Source organism: Lygodium microphyllum, chromosome 17, assembly GCF_053477565.2.
Source record: "Lygodium microphyllum isolate KBCC chromosome 17, Lygodium_microphyllum_v1.1.10, whole genome shotgun sequence".
NCBI classification, from domain to species: Eukaryota; Viridiplantae; Streptophyta; class Polypodiopsida; order Schizaeales; family Lygodiaceae; genus Lygodium; species Lygodium microphyllum.
In genome coordinates, this window is record NC_141151.1 from 121,334,869 (window position 1) to 121,358,368 (window position 23,500).

The following is a 23,500-nucleotide window of genomic DNA, read 5'->3' on the forward strand; positions in this document are numbered from 1 at the left end:
TAGCAAACATGCGATGCAATTCCCAAGTGTGTAAGTAAAAGTACAAAGTACAACCCTTAGACCTTAGGGTTGTTAAGGTACGTTCACACTTGAAAGGTGTAAAGTATGGTAAGTAACTGAACTGTGTGACATAAATACGCAAAATAGAGAATAATGTAACTTGGGGAAAAAACCTCTCGTAAGGAGAGTAAACAGTGCCCAAGTGTCCTACTGCGGATCACCAACACACCCCTATGAGTGTAGGCGTGAGTCAAACCCAACAACAACATTATGGAGGCAATGGGTTCTAGACACACTGCCCATCCCAATAAACAAGCCTGTTAGGGCTCTCTATCTAGGTGGATTTCCTCTCTTGAGTGTCTCTCTGTGTCACCAAAGATCCAATAGGTTTAGTCCTGAACATCTCTGGTCCTCAAGCTCCATGACCTGCCTTAGGGATCCAATAGGTTTAGTTCCGAACATCTCTGGTCCTCAAGCTCCATGACCTGCCTTAGGGATCCAAAGCCCTCCTATAAGAGGCAATAGTATCAAATCCGCAAATGTACGGCTTGTTGAGCTAAAAATCAATTAGCTTCTTTGAAACAACCCCAAAATATACATAATTAATCAAATTACCAAAACTGCCATTTTAAACAAACACCTTCCTACGGAGTTTCTATGCCCCATAAGCAAAACCACAATTTGGGAGGATCCTTTTACAACTATAAATAGACAGGTTGCCCACCATTCAGCCCATCCTTGTGTGCAGGTTTCTTACTCTACCATGCAGATTTCAGCCATCAGCCGCCTACCATTTGCTATCCAGCCATCAACAATTACAGCCCATCAACATCCAGCCCCAAGCAGCTTGTTCCAACCATCACCGTGATATTTGGAGGTCCCCATCTGCTATGTTTGCTGCTTTATTGCATGCGCCAGCTGTCCATGTCATCATAGCACTTATTGAGTGTGTATTTTCAGCATTTGGTGCCAGGCGACAAGCTGCTGCCGTCTTTCCCATTAGGTGACTACTGCAACACCTCTGTTTCGTTGTCTAGAAAATGCTTGTTGAGAAACCACTTTTTCACTTTACACAATTCATTTAGGGTTTCCCACTGGCATCCCCAAAAAGAGCCGATGTTCACATTTTGGTCACTTTTTCAGTGGGCGTCCACATAGTGGTGCACCACCCTAAACAACTTATGCCTATAAATAGGCAATCACTTCATTCATTCACACACCACTTCAGTTATTCTTCACCCCCCTTCCTCCGATACTCTTCCCTCTCCATGCCACTGCTACCCATATCCCTATCACAAGACATCACAGTTCTTGACCTTCTTCCACCATCTCCTACCTAGTGTCATCATTCCGGCATCTAGCAACACGTTCACCTATTCCACATCTTGTGTCACCATGGCATCTGCATTTAGTAATTTGGAAAGCTTCACACACCTTGGCAACCAACTTGGCGTCAGGTTTTTGCATTCAAGCATTAGTCTCCACCTACTGGCGTCATCATCCGCTTTGCATTTGCCATCATCAAGCATCACCTCCTCATCTGGCATCATCATCTCTCCCCTGACGTTATCATCTAGGCTGCTCTCTCTACGATTGAAAGCTCCGACACACTCTGGGATTTGCATTTTGCTACCTAGCCTCTCCTCTAGAAGTCTGCAAGGAAAGGCTTTGATATACCCTGGGCAATCCAATGTTGAGCTACAACTAGCACCACTTTGATCCTATTCATCTATATCCTACTCTCCAACCTAGTTGTATATGTCACAAGGACATGTTTTTTGAATGCTTTGCTTAGTATTTGGCTTAGGCATTAATCCAATGTGCACATATGAGGTGCACATGTAATGTGCAAAGCCAATTAAATCACAATGGTGGTCCAAGAACCTTGAATTTGTAGTGGGTGTGGTGTCTAAAGCAAAAGTTGTAATAAGTTATACAAGGTAGGTACTAGTGGGTGTTTGGTGTCCATTTTGGCCTCAGCATTTAATTGGTGTTGGCAGCAGTTACAACCCACCTCTTGTGACAGAAATCAGAAATTTCTCTCTCCCCCTCCTCTTCAAACAATTCATTTGCAGTTCTCAGCCATTCCAAGAAAATTTCAGCCATTGAAGGTGGATAGCAATAAGATTTGCTGCTGTAAACCCTAATTTACGATAGAATTTAGGGTTTACCAGCTACCTCAGGTCTCATGCCAAAAAATTGAAGGCCTAGTACTTGAAATCAGCAGCTGAAAATTGGGCATTTTCAGAGATTTCAAGAGGCCAGCCCATCCCAAATGAATTTGGGGCTAGATTTGACTAGCCAAGGGTTGATTGAAGGCAAGGTTGTCAAGTGCACATATTCTCTCTGCTTGTGGCTACCACTGCAAGAAGGATCTCTCATCTAGTGAAGAGCTCAATCCATGTCTACGAAGTATCTATGTCAATCTTCCATTTCTAGGTTACCACCTCCATAATGCTCTCCATTTTGGCTCTAGTCCCCCTTGATGTCTTGAAGTCTTTGTCTCTATACATCAGCCAACACCTCAAGAAAGGCAAATCACTTCCCCATTGTAGAAGCTACACCCGCAAGATGGGAGGATCCTCTCTCCAATGGTGTGGCCTTGTTGCTGAGCTGAAACTTCTTCCTCGACCCTCACAATGCTTGCACAAGGTAGAAAGAGAGAGGAAAGAGAACACACGAGACAATGAAGGAGAAACTAAATTTTCTTGTGACATGAGATATTATACACATAATAATATAGGTAGTTTGCACCCTTTGGCACCAGACAAGGGTGATTTCACTTTGCAAAACATGGTGTGCCCTTTCACCACCTAACACCTAGTGCGCATGAGGGATTAATTGTTTACAATTGAGAACCCACTATTCCTTTAATTGAATATCAAATGTCTTATCCCTTTAACTATGAAGTACATGCGATTACAAATAGTGGAGAATGATGAACAACAAAGATAGTAATCTTGATTTGGCATTGATTCACCAAAATATTCTTCAATAAGCTTGTCCAAGACCATGCTTCTTGCAGGCTCTGCATCTCTAGGTGGTACATTCGGTCTTCTCTTTGCATGGTATGCCCCCTTTCGATTACTTCGTCCTTGCAAAAGTCATCCTCTTGAATCTTCTTTAGAAGTACACCTTTTGATATCCATGCCTTGAGTCTCGATCCTCATTGATGATTCACTTTGCATCATGTTGGTTTAATCCTCTATTTGAATACACTTGATGATTGCATTTGGCAACTACATCTTGACATGGATAGAGTGATGGATGCGATGCGATAGATACAAAGATATAACTTATCTGATTTCTCGAAAAAATATGAGGACATTATGTTGATACTAAGGTACATAAGGATATATATGTATGTTTATATTATATGTGTGTGTGTGTGTGAGAACAGTAATTGTAATACTAAGGTTGATTAGGCTGTATATGTGTGCTGATGTATTGGATGGCATAAATGATGACAATAGCAATGTGTTTGATAAGGTTGACATTCGTGGGGCAGCCATGGATGACATTGGCAGATTCAATGTACGCGACAAGGTGGAGGACTGCTGGCAGATGATCGGCAGCCCCATGGACAGCTAGCTGGCTGGCTATTGAATAAGCAGGCCATAGATTGCCTGGCTAGTCATTGAACAAGGGTGCTAGGATGTAGATGGTTTGTTGACACCAATAAGGGTGTATTTGGAAGTAGATGTGCAAGATGACGCATGTGCTTGATGTCGGGCAAAGCATGTAATAAGAGACACAAGTGTGCTCTTCTTTGGATTGGAAATTCATAGGGATCAGCATATGTAGGATCACCATTGTTGTAGGGCCTTGCGGCCGAGTTAAGTGCTGTCAGTTCCTGTGGTTTTCTTGCATCGATGAGTATCGAATTTCAGCATATTTGACTTCTGGCTTTGACTAGCGAGGACATTTCAAATTGCTTTCGTGGTGCTAGATACACTTTATCTCTACCCTTTGGGGCTTAAAATTCACTACTTTGAGTGTGTCTATGTATGCTTGAGAGTGTGGATTCTGTGTATTTGGATGTTTATGCATGGTTTCAAAGAGGATTTGCTGACCTATTCAGCTTTGCACTTTTGTTTGAAATGTACAAAGAGGCTTGCTTTTGACATGTATACTTCTTGTGGATAGTACTTGTGCGGAAACATAGCAGTTTTCTGAAAGTACATTGTATTTACGCTTGCTTTGCTTTTGTTGGTTTGAATTATCAATCCAAAAAAAAAAACAAAACAAAACATCAATTAATTAATCATGTCAGGCACTAAAGATATGCCTTTGAATGACATTGATGTAGAGGAAGAACCTCTTATGCATGATGACAAATTGCCCTCTTCATCTAATGATGTGCATAATCGTCTTTCTAGTTTGGAAGGCACTATGCAAGTTTTGCTTGAACAAATGCAAATTTTAACTCGAAATGCTTTGGATAAAGGCAAGAGACCTTTAGATGAGAGTTTACCTGATGCATGTATGCATGACACACAAGTTATACATGACTCCTCCATAGTCGTTCCTCCGTTGCCAGACGCCAAGTGGCAGCTTAAAGACCTTAGGCCGCCTAAGTTCAATGGCATGGCGGCACAAAGGACTGCAAATGCGGTGGAACAGTGGCTCTCTAAATGGGAGCAGTGTTTTAAGTTATACCATATTCATGAGGATGCTTTAAAGATACAACAAGCTACATATAATCTCATGGATGCTGCTCACTGTTGGTGGCGGAAAATCAAGCAGGATCATGCAAAGCCATCTACTTGGATTGCATTTAAGACATTGTTTTATAATAATTTTGTCCCTCCAGATGAGCGGACAAGGGCTCTAGATGTGTGGTTCTTCATAGCTCAGAAGAGCTACTCTGTCCAGGAATATGCAGACAAGTATAGAGAGATTCTGTTAAGGTCCTTGAACATATTCCTGACTTTTTGCAAGTGCATAAATTTGTCATGGGCTTAAAAGAAACCTTAAGGCCACTTGTCAGGAAGGAGAGATGTAAACCTTGAATGAGGTAGTGAAGCTTACATTAGTCCTTGAAGATGGGAAGGCCCAGAGATTTCCTTGGACTAGAGGTGCACGCCTTGTCATTACTCCTGCAGTTGAACCTAGTGCTCCTCATGCGAACGACACTAGAGAAGTGCATATGATCAAGACTGTGACAGGTACCAAGAGGAAGGTATCTACTATGGCTGAGAGAGCTTACAATAAATCCATGCTCACTCCACAACAAAGGGAGAAAGCAATGAGAGAAGGACTCTATTACGGATGCCTGAGGCAACATAAATTTAAGGCTTGTCCCAAGAAGGCAAGAGTTAGTGCTCAAATGGTGCTTAATCCAATGCAGGATGTGGATAAGGCGAGAGATGACCTAGATGAGTCACCTCCACATGACTCTGGCTATCATGAACAGATCCTAGCCGTCATAGTAACAAAGAAAGTACCAACTGTGCCAGATGCAGTGTTATCACCTAAGGCACAAAAGGGGTACCAGTTTGTTGACACTGAGCTCATTGTAATGAAAAGCATAGTGGCAGGATGCCCTATGCGTATTTTGTTTGATACGGGCTCTTCACATAATGTTATTAGCTCTAATCTCGTCAAGAAGCTGAAGCTCAAGACTACCCCTTTAGAATATAGTTATTCGGTAGAGCTAGCTGACGAGATGGGTACAGAGACATGGGATCAGCGAGTTGTTGACCTCCCTATACAGACCCAGTCCTATGAGGACAGATTGGATTTTGAAATTACACAGCTTGCAAGATTCGACCTAGTGTTGAGCAAGCAGTGGCACGCAAAGAAGAAACCTATCATTGACTTCCCTTCTCATATTTATCAATTTGAGCACTAGGGCCGACGATTGTTGATTTGCGGAGAACTGGATCTCCAAGAAGCGAAGATTCTCTCGATGACCAAGGCGCTCAAGATTGACTGTAAGTCTCTTTACTTTTGTTATATTTTAAATATTTCTGAATGTCTGTCAAAGGATGACATGGATAAAGATGGACGTTCCACAAGTATCCCTTCAGCCTTGTCAAGTAAAATAAGATCCAAATTTTCTGATGTATTTAAATCTGATCTACCTCTTGGTTTATATCCTCGTAGGAACGTGGAGCATAGGATTGAGCTCGTCCCAGGAGCTGATCCAGTTGTTGCTAGACCCCCGTTCAAGATGAGTCTACAGGAGGAGAATGAAGTTCATAAGGTGGTGGATGAGTACTTAAGCAAAGGATTGATTAGACCTAGCTTTTCACCCCTTGCAGCCCCTGTTTTACTTGTAAAAAAGAAAGATGGTTCTTTTCGAATGTGTGTAGACTACAGGGCTTTAAATAAAATAATTGTCAAGCATAGATATCCTATGCCTCATATTGATGATCTCTTGGATACTCTAGGTGGTGTTCTATCTTCAGTAAGATTGATTTAAAAAGTGGTTATCACCAGATTAGAGTAAGAGATGAAGATATTTCTAAAACTGCTTTTAGAACAAGATTTGGTCAATATGAATATTTGATTATGCCTTTCGGTTTAACAAATGCTCCTACTACTTTTATGATGTTAATGAATGATTTACTAAGACCATACATGGGCAAGTTCGTTGTAGATTTTATTGACGATGTGCTTGTGTATAGTAAGAGTATCCATGAACATGAGTCACATTTGGTGACAGTCTTTGAAACTTTGCGGGAAGCAAAACTTTATGCTAACCCAGACAAGATGATTCTATGTTTAGCAGAGATAGAATATTTAGGTCATATTGTATTTGCCGATGGGATCAAGATGGACCCCAAGAAGGTTGTTGTGATACTTAACTGGCTGACACCCCAAAATGAAACAGCTCTTCGTTCCTTTTTGGGATTGTCAAGATCCTATAGGAGATTTATATATGCATACTCGTATATAGCTGCTCCTATGACAAATTTATTGCAAGATTGGGTGCCCTATGTGTGGACATCAGTGCAACAAGAAAGTTTTGAGGCTATGAAACAAGCAGTTTCTACTACCCCTATTCTCAAGATAGTTGATCTTGAGAAACCATTTGTTTTAGAAACAGATGCAAGTAGCATTGCGATAGGTGCAGTCCTTAGCCAAAAAGGCAAGCCTGTAGCTCTTGAAAGCAAGAGGCTTTTCCCAAGCCAACATAATTGGCTAGTTCATGAACAAGAGCTTCATGCTATTGTTCATTGCCTTAAAGTTTGGCGGCACTATTTATATGGTGTAGATTTTAAAGTTCATACAGATCACCATACCCTTAAGTATTTTTGTAGTCAACCAGATCTTCGAGGGCGCCAAGCTCGATGGGCTGAAATGATGCAAGAATTTCATATGGAAATTCTATACAAGAAGGGTAAGGATAATGTTGTTACTGACGCATTATCTCGTATAATGTATCAAATGAGCTTTACAATTTTAGAAAGCTCATTGCTTCAAGAAATAAAGGAAGCACAGTTAGAGGACTCTTATATGGCAAAAATTTATCAGGCCATAGAACGAGACTCTTTGATTAGGGATGGACCAGATACTTATGTTTTATTACCTACTGTTATTTCTGATAAGGCAAGTTCATTTAAAAACTTTTCAATTGAGAATGATTTTCTTAAACGAAAAGGCAAGATCTGTGTTCCTAGTGCACGGGAACTATGAAAGAAAGTTTTGTTTGATAACCATGATGTGCCTTGTGTAGGACATCCTGGTATTGATAAGACCATACAGCTTGTTAGGACATTTTGGTAGCCAAAGTTGGCCAAGGATGTGTGCCAATATGTCCAACAATGCTTTCAATGTCAAGTTAATAAAGCAGAAAGGGTGAAGCCACCAGGTCTGCTAATGCCATTACAAATTCTAGAATCTAATTGGAAAAGTATTTCCATGGATTTCATTGTCAGCTTACCTAGAACCCAGAGACAAAAAGACACTATCCTAGTGATAGTGGATCGCTTCAGTAAAATGGCTCATTTTATAGCCACTCACGAAAGTGTGGAAGCTCCACAAGTCGCAGATTTGTTTATTGATCATGTGTTTAGGTTGCATGGTCTTCCTACGTCCATTGTGTCTGATAGGGATGTCAGGTTTAACGGTCATTGTTGGCATCATGTCTTTGGTTGTTTAAAAGTATCTTTAAACATGTCAAGTGGTGATCACCCAGAAACTGATGGTCAAACAGAAAGGGTCAATCACATACTAAAAGACATGCTGAGAGCATATGTATCTGATAAACAAACAGATTGGGATATGCATTTGTCTTTGTTAGAATTTGCGTATAACAACAGACCTCATAAGGCGACAAGTTTGTCTCCTTTTGAAAAAATTATGGAATGAATCCAAGTTTTCCTAGTACAGTAAGATCATATGAGAAATGCCCAACTTCGGCAGAATTTCCTACTGACATAAGGCTAATATTAAAATTGCTCAAGCCAAGTTACAGCAAGCTGCTGATAGGGCTAAGCATTTTGCAGATAAGAAAATGTCAAGTAGAATCTTTGAATAAGACAAAAAAAAAATTATCCAAGTACCAACCAAGTCGTCTAGTTTATCAACTGGCAAATGTCCAAAGTTATCTCCAAGATATTGTGGACCGTGGAAAATTATTCAAAAGCTAAGTGATGTAGCTTACCGATTGGAACTTCCTCCTGGATGCCATGTTCATCCAGTGTTTCATGTTAGCAAATTAAGAAAGTATATCTCACGTGATGATAATCTAATTGATGGTATGGTACCTTTGCAGGAATAGGATTCAATTGTTGACCATGGACCGGACAAGATACTAGATCGGAAAGAGAAACGGTTGCGTAATCGTACTCTCCACGGGTATCTAGTTGCCTGGAAGGGTCTACCAATTACTGATGCTACATGGGAATCAAAAACTTGGATTCAACGACACTTCCCATCACTAATCATTGAGGACAAAGATTTTTGAAAGGGGGAGAGAATGTCAAACATAATAACCTTCGACCGGGCAAGTAGCCCAAGAAGGCCATTAATTAGTGTGTCCCGGACAAGGGCAAGAAGTGCCAAGGTCCGAAGCTCGGGGGATACCCTCAGATTTCTTGCTAAATTGGGCAAGACTTGTCTATTTGGGAACACCGGTCAGGTGCACCATGAAAACAGGCCCTAGAGACCCGATTAGAAGGTGGGAAGAGGGTATATTTGGTTGGGAGGTGAGTAAGACACACAGGAAATCTTCTTCTCTTTCTCACAGAGAAGCTGAATTTGCTTGTGAAATGAGATAACATACACATAACAATATAGGTAGTTTGCACCCTTTGGCACCATACAAGGGTGATTTCACATTGCAAAACGTGGTGTTACCTTTCACCACCTAACAAGCCTCTCTTTGTCTTGAGTAGCTAGTTGAAGAGAAGTAGCTGCCTCAACTTCTCTTCAATAGTGGTTGGGTCAATCTGGTGAAGGCCTGTACATACTGATCTCCATGCCCATATAAGAGATGCAGCAAATCTGATCTCCAAACTATTCCCAAGCCCTATAGCTCAGACGTGCAGAAATATCCAATGTGTGCTAGACTGCCATGGTTCTCTTTGAGCAAGAGCAATGGTCTCTAATCTCCATAGTAGTAGGCTCTTCTACAACTCCTCACCCAGAAGAAGGCCCCTCACAATGAGCTCCAGCTTCAATGCTGTGCTCTGACTGTCTGAATCAATAATCCCCAAACCGCCCCTAGATATCACCTGAACGATGACATCCCAAGCTACCTTAGACCTTGCAAGACTACCATCTTCACCAAACCAAATGAAATTCCTAATGAGTTGCTTAACCTGGTCAATGCATGACCTAGAGGTAATATACCACATGGTGGCTAGCAAAACTTGGTTTCCCACTACCACCCTCCCTGCTAGTGATAATCTCGTTGTGTTGCAATATGCCTTATCCTAAGTAGTAACTTTGCCAACTGCTGCTCTCAGGAAATATCCATGCCCATATGATAGTCTAAGTACCTCACTGAGAATTTAGATTTTCTTAAACTTACTATTTATTTCTCAAACAGTTGTATCATTTTACAAACAGTTGTAACTTATGGTCTCATAGGTCACTTTGGCCTTTGACAGACATTAATAAATCATTTCATTTCTCCCAAGCTATGGAGTTGGATGAATGATAAGAAGATAAAACAAGAAGGGCTCTCCAAAGTTTGCACAACCAAGAAAGAGCTCTTTGTTCATTTTTACATAATATACGGCAGGATGTATCCTCAAACTTTTAGTCCATCCCTTGTCCAGTTCCAATACCAAACTTTAGGCTAGACCTTCATGGCTTGCCACAGACTCTTAAAAAGCATGCACAAGATTCCTCCTTTTAGCCTGTGGGGTAGTTCAATAGACACATGCTTGCGGGACATTTTAGTTTCACCAGCAAGTTTACGATGTTTCATGGGGAGTGAGCTCAGCAGTTGGATTATACAATAAACATTCTATGCATGTTGTGGATTTTCTAAAATTAATTCTGAAATGTTATAGGCAGCTAGTCACAGAACTAAAAAAAATGAATAGAGATGGAAGTTAAAGAGACATCAGAGCCTCAAATATCTACAAAACTTATTCCATTAATGTTTTGCCTCCCGCCTTGATCTCTTCCTACTATTTTCAACACACGGCCTTACACATCAGAGCCTTAAACATCTACAAAACTTATTCCACTAATGTTTTGCCTCCCCCCTTGGTCTCTTCCTACTATTTTCAACATCTGGCCTTAACTTACTATTTTTTCGCAGTTGCTATCTTTGGCAGCTGTTATTGTTGGTAATTATTGAAATATGATAACAATTCACTTGGAAGATCTAGTGCCTAAAATGCCAAATAATCTTGGGAGGAGGGGAGCAGTCCAGTGGCTTCATAGATCTTGAGAGGGTGGCAGAGTATGCAGTATGCTGTTCAAATCAGCAGACACAACATGGAAATTTCTTACTCCAATGTGGCCACAAAAAAGGTTTTCCTTCCATTTAGAAGAGGTGTCCAACGTGTCGTTTCATCATGGCTGCTGTTTTCTAGATTTAATCAGATAGATCCTGTACTGTCTTTCAACTTTAATCAGATGGAGCCTTTATTTGCAACCAGAAAAAAAAACGCAAACAAGCCAGAAGACCAAATGCTGGAAGAGAGGACTAGCCTGCAGAGAAGACCAACCTTGGAACTGATTAGATTGCTTGAATCTGCTTACACAGTATTTACTAGCTTGAAAATACAACCTAAAGGAAAACTCTTAAAAATGATCCACAACATCTATCGTTGCATATTATTGGCAAAATTCAGCAGCTAGCCTATTCTATCCAACTACTAACATTGAGAGGTTTACGCACATGAATCTTTCTTGAACTTGGATGTATAAACTGCCATACATATGTTGCTTGTGGAAGTAAACAAGACCCTTCTGAAACCATAAAAGGTAAGAGTGCAACAATTCTGAATTCTTCACCCAAGAAAGCCTAGAATGTGAGATGAGGCCCAGATAGTTGTATGTGCATACAAAGGTTTATTGTCCCTTGTACACCCGTCAAAAAAGTATTTCACCTTTAGAGCTAGAGACTTCTTTTTTTTGCACGTAAAATGTGACTGATTATATTACTCAAAAAAACTGATTACAATGGAGTGCTCGTGCTCAACAGACTAGCTGGAGCTGATGCAGAGTCACAAGTACATCATGTATACAACCCTCTCAAGGCGGTCTGGGGGGGGATGGGGGCAAGAAGCCATGGAGGGGGGGTGTATCGCCATTTGGGGCTGTCTATCTGCATCACGAAAAACAAGCCCTTGCCGCCCCAAGTACGCATGAAGTGACAATGGAGCTCTTGACGAGCCTTGGACTCGCCCTGCACCTGCTCCCAATGGCCACGGAGGGAGTGGATGATGGAGGTCCAGAGCTTTGCTAAGGTCGCCTGTACTGAAAGTCTCTCTCCACCGAAAGCCTCTTGACACCGTGCCTTCCAGATATGCCATCCAGTAAGACTCCCTATGATCTCCCATACCTCAGAGCGGTCTGCTGTGGGCTCGAGTACCTGGCGGATGGGTAGAGCCTCCAAACCAACCACTGCGCATGACCCTACCTCGATGTTGAATATCATGTCCTGCATCCTAGCCTCATGCAGAAGGCGACGGCCCAGGCTGACTGCCTGCCAGCAGAAAGCTCCCCATGAGATACATCCAAGGCCGGGTGCTATACGACGAAGGATGTGGCATGCTCCTCTCCACACGAGCTGCGCCACCTCACAAGACTAGAGGCAGTGCTTTGGGGTTTCCAAGGACTGCTGTGTGCAATGCTTACAACCTCCCTCCTTCTACATTTGGGCAAGCCAACTTCCCACTGCCAAGCCTCCATGTGCCACCAGCCATAAGAAATACGATACCCTCCTCAGCCTCCAGCTATCCCATAGGCGGCGCCAGAAGGTGTATCGGAACGGCTCCGTGATGCTGTGCTCCACCCAGTGCCTGCTACGTGATGGCGCCCAATCCATATCCTCCTACATCAATTCATGTCTGTCAATCCTGGCAGTGTACTCCAAGAACTGCGGTGGCTTCTTGGTGACTGCAATGGCTGGCCATAGCCACTCTCCTAGATCCCATTCCAACTCATCAAGTGGTCTGCCCTCCCAAATCCAAAGGCGCTACTCCCTGAGCTCCTTCCACAAAACATAGAGGTCCAATCGCCATGTCTTCCCCTGAAGGCCCACCACCTGAATCCTCCTCCACCACAGGGCAGCTATCCCCTCATCCTATTGCCCTATGTCAAGGGCCAAACGCCCCCCCTCCTGAACTGTGAAGAAAGTCCCTTGCGGGGCGCCGCCCACTTTACCTACCACCTATAGGGGGATGCCTGCTGGTGAAAAGTTAAAACCTAGCGGTCGAAACTTCCCTGGGCTCTATCGGCTCTGGTATCAGGGGAGCAAGCCACTCCAAAGGTATTGCTGTGTCTATCTCCCTTCTCCTCAACTCCACTCCTCTCTGGCAGCCTGACACTTGCTACAGTACCTCCTCGTCCGTCATCATGTACACCTCCCGCAATGTCCTGATGGTAGGCCTTGCCACATGCGGAGTAAGCTGCGTAGGAAAGGTGATCTGGGGTGGGTGATCTAGGCTAACATGAAGATCCATCTCAGGGACGGCCTACACTCACTGCCAAGCCTCGGTCTGCAATCCTAAAGACCCTCCTGCAATAAAACCTTCCAGGGTTGCCCGCCTGGTGTGAGGCCATAGACAACTAGCTTGCCCAAGAGGGCCATACTCTGATACTATGGGTCTATGAGCCCAAGCCCTCCCTCTGACCGATGTCGTATGATGGTCGCCCATTCCACCTTGGCTCTGGAATCCCTGGAGCCATCTCACCCTAACCAAAGGAAGTTCCGCACTAGGCGGCGAAGCTGTACTACACAGGATGAGGAGAAGCACCAACACGAGGCAATATACCAGGCCGTCGCTAGGAGGATCCGGTTAACCACCAGGGCTCAGCTAGCTAGTGAGAGGCAAGCCGTGCTCCAGTAGGTCAGCTTCCTCCGAATAGAATCAAGGACGGGAAGAAACTGTTGGGCGGGCGTGATATCGAGTCCCACCTAGAACCCTAGGTACCGGATGGTTTGCGCTTTGCTCACCCATCTAAATCCCAGGTGGACACCCCACTCCGTGCTAGAGTCCGGGTCTATGAGGAAACTAACCGACTTTTGCCAGTTGATTTTCGCTCCCGCAGCAAGACAGAACACCTCAAGAGCCATCCTCACTCTCTCCAGCATCAGCTCATCCTCCTCTATGTAGAGTGTTGTGTCATCTGCATACTTTGAGTCTAACAGCTCAGTCTCCTCTCTCACTGGAAGTCGGAGGCCGCATAGTCCACTCACATGTGACCTGAAGAAATGGGACATCGCCTGTGCAAAAAGCAAGAACAGGTACCGGGCCAGGGGGCAGCCCTGCCCTACCGATCTCTCTAGCCGAAACCCCTCCCCACGCCTACCACCTATGAGAATCCTGCTGGTGGCCGATCTGTAAAGTGCGGAGACCCCGCGAATCCAAGCTTGAGGGAAACCCAACCTCGCCATGGTGCCCTCTAGGAAGTCCCAACCCACCCTGTCATAAGCTTTCTCAAAATCCAAGAGTAGTACGGCCAGTCTAGGATGATGTCAAAATCCAAGCTTTCTCAAAGAAGGTGAATACATTGTCTAGGATGCTCCTATCCTGGACAAAGCCTGTCTGTGTGTCATGGATGATGTCTGGAAGCACGGGGCGTAGTCATCTACCAATCATCTTTGCTAGTGCCTTATAGGCCACAGACAAAAGTGTGATTGGTCTCCAGTGGGAAAGCTCCAACCCGTCTCCCCCTTTGGAGAGAAGACTGATAAGGCCTGCCGAAAGACTCCCTATTATTTGTCCTAAAGTGAAGATCTCCTAGAAAGCCATCAGTAGGGGGTCCTTCACCACTTCCCAATAGGTAGTGAAGAAGGCTTTAGAGAGAGGCCTGCCGAAAGACTCCCTAGCATCTGTCCTAAAGTGAAGATCTCCTAGAAATCCATCAGTAGGGGGTCCTTCACCACTTCCCAATAGGTAGGGAAGAAGGCCTTAGAGAGGCCATCCTTTCCCGGGCATTTCTGCCCATCCTGTGTATGGAAAGCCTCCTCTAATTCCTTCTCTGTGAAGGGGACTAGGAGGAAGCGTCCCATCTTCTTTGAGACGAGGGACGAGATGTGATCCCAAACCTGCTATCTACATTGCTGCCCTCTAGTTGAGGCTGTCTCCTCCTCGAACAGGTGACTGTAGTAGTTAGTGGCAATCTCCATCACCTCGTCTAGGCTAGAACGAGTCCTCCCATACTGATCTCGAAGGCTGCATATCTGCTCTCCTGAGGAGCGAGGCTGGTGCACCTGGAAAAACTCCCTGCACATCGTATCTCCCTTCCGCACCCAAAAAGCTACTGAGGTGCAGAAAGAGAACTTCGAGCGCTTGTCCTCTAGGCCAGCAATGGCTGCTCGCGTGCACACATCCTGTGCATGGAGGGTGGGATCCCCTGGTGCCTCCTGAAATAATCTCTAGGTGGCTGCAAGGTCCCGCCAGAGTGCTCTCTCCTCCTCCCAGCTCTGCTACCTGGCTTGTATGGCTACCTCTTGCTAGATTTTGCTCGACTCGGCTAGGGCCTTTGCAACCTCCTCTGCGATTCGGTCCCTCTTGCCCCACTCCTTGGCCCAAACCTGCTCTATCTGTCTCGTCACCTCCTCCCTCCTATAGATCGAGTCGGGGATCCAACAGACTCGTGTGTCTAGGGCAAAGGCTAGGGGATCTAGTGTTAGGAGAACTAGGCAATGATCAGACAACGTAGTGCCTGCCAACTGCCCAATTTAGCCTCCACGAGAGTCACCCCATTCTCCAAAATACAACCTGTCCAACCGCTCCAGTAGGACTCCACCTAGCCGCCTGTATCCCCAAGAGAAGTCTAGCGACTTCTCCCTCCTGTGGAAGGCAAGGTCTCTCCAAGCATCATGTACTCCTACTACCACTAGAAAGACCTCCCATGCCTCCTGCTCCTCCCCAACCATGTCATGGTAGTTTTTGCCTCTGCCTTGTTGGTCCTCCAAAGCTTCCAAGTTGCTGAAATCTCCTCCAACGATCCAGGAGTCCACCTCTGGGAGTCCATCCGCAATCTCCACCCAGAACCCGTTGCGTGCCCTAACCTCCATAGGGGCATAGACATTGAGGACTCCAAGGCACAAGTCCCCAATATCCAATCTGATCCATAGAACCCTCCCTGCCACTATCGTCATGTGGTCTCAACACAGGCGGTGAGACTCGGGCCAATAGAGGTGCATACACCTCCACTCTTGCCGTTGGCACCTATGGCGTGCTCCCAGTAGGTGTGCTAGCTGCCCGGGAGTACCTTCCCTACCCATTGGGCCTGGGTGGGAGTGAGCTTGTGCTCCTGTAGAAGTAAGATGTCAATCCGTCTGGCAAGGGTAGGCTGCAGCACCTACCGAACAATCAACTTCCTGGAACTGCCCCACTGTAGTGAAGACTATTCACATTCCAGGATGCAAGGTGTAAGCTCATGGGGAAACCTGCAACTGACCAAACAAACATTTGTTCGGTGTGAAGGCTGCTGATGAGGAGGAAAACTATGGGCATACAAGTACGCTTTGCCACAAGTCTGGACAGTGAACTCAAGTCCCCCATGGTGGCCCTCGGCCAAACCAGAGGGGTGATAGATGCTCCAAGTGGTACTATCAATGCATCTATCAACCAAGCTGAGAGTCATGACTGTACACTGGTAGAAACGCGCCGCCTATGCTAGGAACCACTCGATCACATCCCTCGGAGCTCTCCACTGTGGGGGGGCTCGAAAGATCATGCTCAAGTGTGGTACCTCGGCTCCAGCCCACTAGTTAATGTCCATCATGCAACCAGGCCACTACTGTGCAAACAGTGCTAGTCCTTCGTCTCCCATCCACTGGGAGATGTGGTCCGCCACCTGACTCTTCAAATCCTCCTCAATCTATGTCATCGTCCAATCCTCTAAGTGAGAGGACTGAAGGAAAAAAGCGTAGTTAGGTCCATCCGGTGGTGCTAGTAGATGGACCTTGCCCCTCCTTGACTTATGAACCACGAAGATCCACACCTTTAGAGGTAGTGGGAACTCTCCATGCTCCACAACTCTCAGGTAGGACCATGGGCCACTGCGGAAGAACTCCTATGGCAACAACTATGCCTGTCTCGGGAAAGTGTGACGGGCGGCAGGGGCAGATGAGCTGGTGGTTGCATGGAACGGGAAACACTGTTGGTGCGAGGAGGATGTGGGCATGTGTGGCTCATCATCACCTGATGGAGGAGGGGGGGTGGGTCTGGGGGGGATCTCCTGAAACGGATACAGATCAGGGGCGGTGCTCGACAAGGGGGGTGGTGGGGGAAAAGAGGGGGATCGAGGGATGGAGGGACGGTCGCAGGTATGTGCTGGGTGTGGGTGGGGTGGGGAGGGGGGGGGCAGCTGTGGACCACGGTCAGTGGGAGGGGGGCGGGGGGGCATGGGAAATGGGGGAGGAGGGGTGTGGGAGCTGTGGGATCTCATGTGAGGTAGTCTCTGGTGCAGGTAATGGATGTGGGGGACTGCGGTCCTATCGGGTAGGGCGAGCTAGGAGGGGCTGCGAGGTGCTCTGCCGAGGGGGCGTTGCTTGCCCTCTTGCCCCCCTGCTGTTGAGGCTAGGTCTGAGGGGCTGTCTGCGGCCCCCCTGCCATCTCTCTCTCTGTCGTCTCTGGACCCATGTGAAGCCGTCAACGTCCACCTATGGGCCTGTCGACGGAGCTGTCTTGGCTCCGAAACGCGTACAATCTGCTGCCTGATGCCCATAGTCATAGCAGCACAAGCACTGCCCTAGTTTCCCAGTCACAATGACCTCTTGCCTAAAGGGGTGACCTCCAGCCTCAATCTCCAAGAACTTTGGTATGCTTTTTGTGTCTTTCACAGCCACTCGTACCTTTGGAACTCCTATAGCTGTCACTGCATCCGCGAAGGAAGCAAGAAGAACTGTGCCAAAGAGCCGACCAAAGTCCTCCACTAACTGCCGGTACTCTACTGCTAGTCTAGAGAAAAGTAGGGTGACTGGGTGTCCAAGAAAACTGTTGTGGAGCGCAAAAGACTCCACTGTGAAGCTGCTATACCAGGGAACCATGTAGATGACCCCCTTCGTGGAGGCATAGGGCAAGCTCTCCACTAACTCATGGGCTGCGTCCACAGAGGTGAGTCAAACCATGAAGATCCCTCAGCCCATGAGGACTGTCTCCCTAATCTGCGCTATGCCAATGCGCACCGTGGAGTGGAGCAGATCCCGCAACTGGGCCCTCAATGGGGAGTGTCCAACGACCTAACCAAAGATCGTTGTTTCTTTCAGCTCCAACTCTGTGGCTCAGATGGCCAAGAGCTATTCCTCAGAAAGGATGATGCAAAAGGTGTTTGACTAGGGGGCACTCGTGTATGCACCAGTGTTTGACCAAAGGTTTCCATCGCGCGTCCCTACTAAGGACCTACCACTCACTCTGTTGCACTGTCGGAGGTGGGGGGGATGTTGCTGTAGGGGAAGGGAGCAACAAGAGGGCTGATGGCAAGTTGGGGGGTTTGGGAGGGGGGGGGCGTGTGGTGGTGGTGGTGAGTGTTGGACACTGCTGTAGTCCAACTCCGTCTTGATGGCGTGTAGTTTTAGTTAAGCACCACTCAGTTTTTCCTTTTTCAGCCTATGACAGGAAGGCAGAGGGATCAAGCCAACAGGCGAAAGAAGAGGGGTGGGTTCAAGCGGGGGGGGGGGGGGGGGGGGGGGGTGGGGTGGGGGGTGGTGTGCGGGGGGGCCCACGCCAGGGAGCAGCACTCCCCAGGGAGGGGGAGTCGGTTGGGGGAGTAGACGGAGTAGAGGCGGGGGGGAGTAGACGGAGAAGATGCGGTGGAGAGTAGATAGAGTAGAGGCGGGGGAGGAGGCGGAGTAGAGGTGGGCGGGGGGGGGGTGTGCGGGGGGGCCCACGCCAGGGAGCAGCACTCCCCAGGGAGGGGGAGTCGGTTGGGGGAGTAGACGGAGCAGAGACGGGGGGGAGTAGACGGAGAAGATGCGGGGGAGAGTAGATAGAGTAGAGGCGGGGGAGGAGGCGGCGGGCAGTCTGTGCGGGGGAGTAGACAAGGCAGAGGCGGGGGAGTAGACGGAGCAGAGGCGGGGAGGAAGGCGGCGGCTAGTCAGTACGGGGGAGAGAGCGGGGGAGTAGACATGGCAGAGGCGGGGGACCATGAGCGGTAGGCGGGGGGGAGGGGAGGGCAGGAATGATGGCAGGCGGAGCAGCAGCAGCATACGCAACGGCAGGAGCTTACGTATCTATACATCCTCTATCAGCAATTGGGCAGCAAAACCATGGAAGTGGGAGCTAGAGACTTCTACTATCCTCAACAAGCAATAACACAGTGCTGCATCAAAAGTAACCAATATTTGTGCCCATGAAACTATTAGAGAGATTATGAAAGCTTGTAGTGCACCATGAGACAAAAGAAGAACAAGTTGCATTTCGTGTATACAAGAGGAAAGACATGTCTCAGCAATCAAAACACACAAAACAATCACATGAGAAATATTTTCTTTGGAAAACAGGAGAAATGGAACTTTGATAAAACCTAATCTAGACTTGAGCTTGTTTCAGTTAGATGTGTCTTTATGATTCGGCATACTACAAAAGCACGCAATTGTGATACTTATTAACCTTCAAAGCATAGTCAAATTCACTGATCACACTTTTCAAGGCTCTAAATTTGCAGGGATAATCAAAATGGATACGGTATCCTATTACTGGACGCCTATAGGGAAACCCTGGAAAACCCATCTCCAGAAATGTTTCTGTGAATCGACCATATGCAGCATTGTCAATTCGCAGCCTTCGCTCTTCTTTGATAACCTGAATGAGACAACTTTGAAATAAATCAGTCTCTCTCTCCCTCAACAGCATGATAACTTTATGTCTAGCATAGCTTTATCTCAGATGTCTTTTGACAAGGTCTGATAAAACTATTGGTTTTTCTCACAACTTATCCTTTTGTTATGTTTTTCATGTAAAATAATTGCACTTCTACATTTATGCTGGATGCTAGTTTCCTATTGGATTGCTAACATTGCCTAGTAGTGAGGTCCAGTCAATCAATGTGGCAAGGGAAAATGACCAGGAGTTCAAGATTCCTCTTTCTAAGTTTTAAAGCCTGCCACCTAACTTTTTCCTGCTTAAAATAATGACAGGTTTTCATTCTATCATCTGATCAGAATTTGAGAAACAAAAAGATTAAATTGGATGGTTTATGAAATGCCAAGGTCCACTATGTACCACTGCCTAGCAGCGGGAGGTGACGTTTGGATCAGAACATGTGTTTCTCCTTTGGCATTACAATGAAGAAACCAGTGCAGAAAATATTTACATGTGGAACAAATGAGCACGACATTGACCATAGTTAAGAGCATACAGGTGCTCTGGTGTCACACAGTAAGTACTACACTTCATCTGACATGGTCAGAGAAAATGACAGAACTCTACCTGCTCCACTATAGAAAGGACTAGATAGTTGGCACAGACCAGATAATAGAATGCTACCTTCTCTGTTATAGAAAAGACTAGGTAGTTGGCATGTGCAAATACCATTTGCCTTAAGTGGATAGAGCTCTAGCCTTGGTTAACTGAAGTGAACAGAGCTCTAGCCCCTAGATAACATACCTGGTTTGAAATCCTGTTGGGAGTTAATCTAAAGGCTCCAGTCATCCTAAATGAACCTAGGATGACTTACAAACCAAAAAGGTGCACGCTCACTGCACAGAGACATCAAGGACGTGTTGTCACATAACAAACAAATCTTTTCTCTGCTTTTCTCATCTTAGAAAATGCCAGGCAAGGAACATAGACTGTTTACACTTTTCATGTGTGCCCAATTCACAAAATGACAAGAAAGTCTATTATCGGAATAGATATTGACTCCAACTTACCAATCCCAGGCACACATACCCCATGCCACCACAGCATGGTGAATGCACCACAATCATAGATAAAACACCACATCCCAAATAGCCAGAATGTCACCAAAAATTTTAACTCCATAATAATCATCACATATCAACAAAACAAAACTGCAGAACAAAGTTGGCCTCCATAAATCACAATAAGCTCAACAGAAGAAAACTGAAAATAACTCAACAAAATTAAGAAGCAAAAGATACACATGAGCAATTGAGCCAAAAGAGAGAATAATAAAAATGTTGATCAGGTGTATGGTTTGAGCAAAAGGAATTAACCCATAGAGCTTCACAACAAATATATACTGATGAATAAAGTTGAGTCCCTAAATCACAGAGGCAATAAGCTCCATAAAAGAAACTACAAGCTTACATAGCTCAACAAATTGAGAAGCAAAAGAGATTGGCAATGATTCCAAAAGGGAAGGTGTTCTCTTTTGTTCTTTTCATAATAGGTAATTATATTAATTAGAAAAAATACAAGTACAAGAGTGCAAGAGTGCAAGATTACAAGATGCAGGATGGCTCTAGTCCATCGTGCATAAAAGATACAAAGTCATAGCAAAGGAACAGAAGAGATTGCCGTATGCCATGGAACTAAATCCTATCTGACCAAGATATCAACATGTTGTAGAAGGTCAAGATTGAGGAAGTCCCTCAAGCTTTGCAACACGATGCTAAATGCCCAAGGCAGTATCAAAATGATGTATTGCGAGTGACCCAAATATGCCAAACCCCCAAAATCTGAAAAAGTGAAACAAAATCTTCATGTGAGGCTATGGCAAACCATTGTATTTAGCTTTTTCAAAAACCCATTCAAGCGGACACATCCTTATGCCCATCTACTGCAAGCCAAATGTCCAATAGAAGGGTCCAAATCTTTCAAGCAAAAGAGCAGCAAATGAATATGTGACAGGAAGACTCCACTCCAATGGCATAGAAGAAACAATTCCCATTAGATATACCATATTATGTATACCTCTACAATGAGGGGCCGACACAAGGGGAAGGCCCCCCACCAAGATTCCCCAAATGAATACCTTGCATTTGAATGGCATCTTGTTGATCCATCCCTCCATTATTGTCAATTTCCACCAAGCTTTAGATTTGTGCAATCCCGAAAGAGAATTGGCTTTGGTGGTGATCCATGCACGGTCTCTCATCAAGAGATGATGGATCTAATTAACTGAAGAGAACTAAAGGGTCAAATGTCCTACAAGATCCCAATCCCACCAAGGGTAATAAGAATCCAGAACAAGAAAGGGCTGCTAGTCTTGCAAGAGCTCAGAGACTCTACCCCAGAGATCACTATAGCTAGGCGGTACCTAAAAGATTCTTCAGAAGCTGCGAAAGGACATCTAGGTGCCTCAGGGGAAAGAAAGGCGTTCTTTTTTTTTTCGTAATGGATGTTATATTTATAAAGTACTAAACGACAAAAGAGTTACAAAATGTCATGGCAAAGACGCAGAGGAAATTGCGATATGCCAGGGAAGTAAGTCCTCCAGAGGGAGTAAGTCAGAGTGCCGAATGAGATCTATCTGCCAGTGCAAGAGACCTTTAAGCCTAGCAATATGTCCCTGAACATTAGAGGCTGAATAAAAAAGAAAAGCATTATGAATGGTCCAATTGTGCCAACAGCCCGAGTATCTAATAAAGTGAAACAAGATCTTCATATGTGACTGTGCCGGTGTGGGATATTTGGGCCACACAAAAACCCAATCAAAAGGGCTTAGTGAGAAACCAACCACCGCTCGCCAAACAGCTGACAAGAGTGACCAGATTTTCTTAGCGAGAGGGCAAGAAATAAATTGATGACGGGCCAATTCCACACTGGTGGTGCAAAAGAAACAATTGCCATTGGAGATTCGATGCTTGGAAAGGGCTGAAGCAAGAGGAAGACCACCAATCATCACCCTCCAAAGAAAGACCTTGCATTTGAAAGGTGTCTTGTTCAACCAGCCCTCCATCACAGTTACCTTCCACCATGACTAAGATTTACGCAATCCCCATACAGTATTAGCTTTAGTAACTAGCCATTGATGATCTTTAATCAGAAGATGATACACCTGGTTAGCTGAGGCCTTTTCCAAATTCACCTGGCCTGCAAGGTCCCAGTCCTACCAGGGATGATCCGAAGCAAGGGAAGGAAAGGGTTGTTTGCTCTGAAGCACAATCAAAAGCTGTCCCCATAAATCACGGTATCCACGAGGGATCCTGAAAAGCCTCCTGGCTGTACGAAATGATATCAACACATTGCGACCAGCAAGGGTGGCATCTGCAACTGAAGTCAAGCCCAAACGTGCCATGTGGTTAAATTTTGGTCTGAGCTCATGTTTGCCTTCCCAAGAAAGTAATCACGAGGCTGCTAACAATTCCAATTGAAAAGAGTTAGTAGCTAAGCGGTCCTCCGCTGGATGCCACTGAGCCTTCTGGAAAACCAATTTCCAGGAACATACCAAATGAGCAAGCAGGGATGATGAAGGACTAGAAAACCGAGAGTCTGCATTAAGAACATGCCACTAGGAGCTCCGAATTTGGGTATTACCATGCATAAGCCCGTGATCCTCAAGAAAATAACGGGCTATCAAGACCCATGGGTGATGATCCAAGCACATGGCACGAAAAAGAGACCAACAGAGTGCCAGCATATGAGTTTCAGCATCCAAAATAGCCCCACCACCCATGCGTTCTCTCTCTATTTTTTTTTCGTAAAAGGTAATTGTATTAATTACGAAAAAAAATACAAGATTACTTGATTACAAGATACATGACGACAATCCAAGCCATCATGTGAAGAGGTGCTAAGTACTACAGGTTACAATGTCATGGCAAGGATGCGGAGGAAATTGCCATATGCCAAGGACAGAAGTCCTCCGTAGAGAGCAAATCAGAACGATGGAGAAGAGCTAACTGCCAATACAAGAGGCCCTTAAGCCTCACAATATGCCGCTGAACATTATGGGTGGAGTCAAACAGAAAAGCATTCCGAATGGTCCAGTTATGCCA

General features: G+C 45.4%; 1 protein-coding gene across 6 annotated transcripts in view; it reads right to left on the reverse strand.

Annotated features, from left to right (window-relative positions):
- LOC148022310 (uncharacterized) overlaps positions 1-23,500 on the reverse strand; it is a 255,924-nt gene that overhangs the window by 83,378 nt on the left and 149,046 nt on the right. For all 6 annotated transcript variants that reach the window (XM_087697949.1, XM_087697947.1, XM_087697950.1 and 3 more), the window contains one exon: positions 19,280-19,397. In XM_087697949.1, the coding sequence (XP_087554075.1) occupies positions 19,280-19,397 (118 nt within the window). The remainder of the gene's footprint in view (positions 1-19,279; positions 19,398-23,500) is intronic.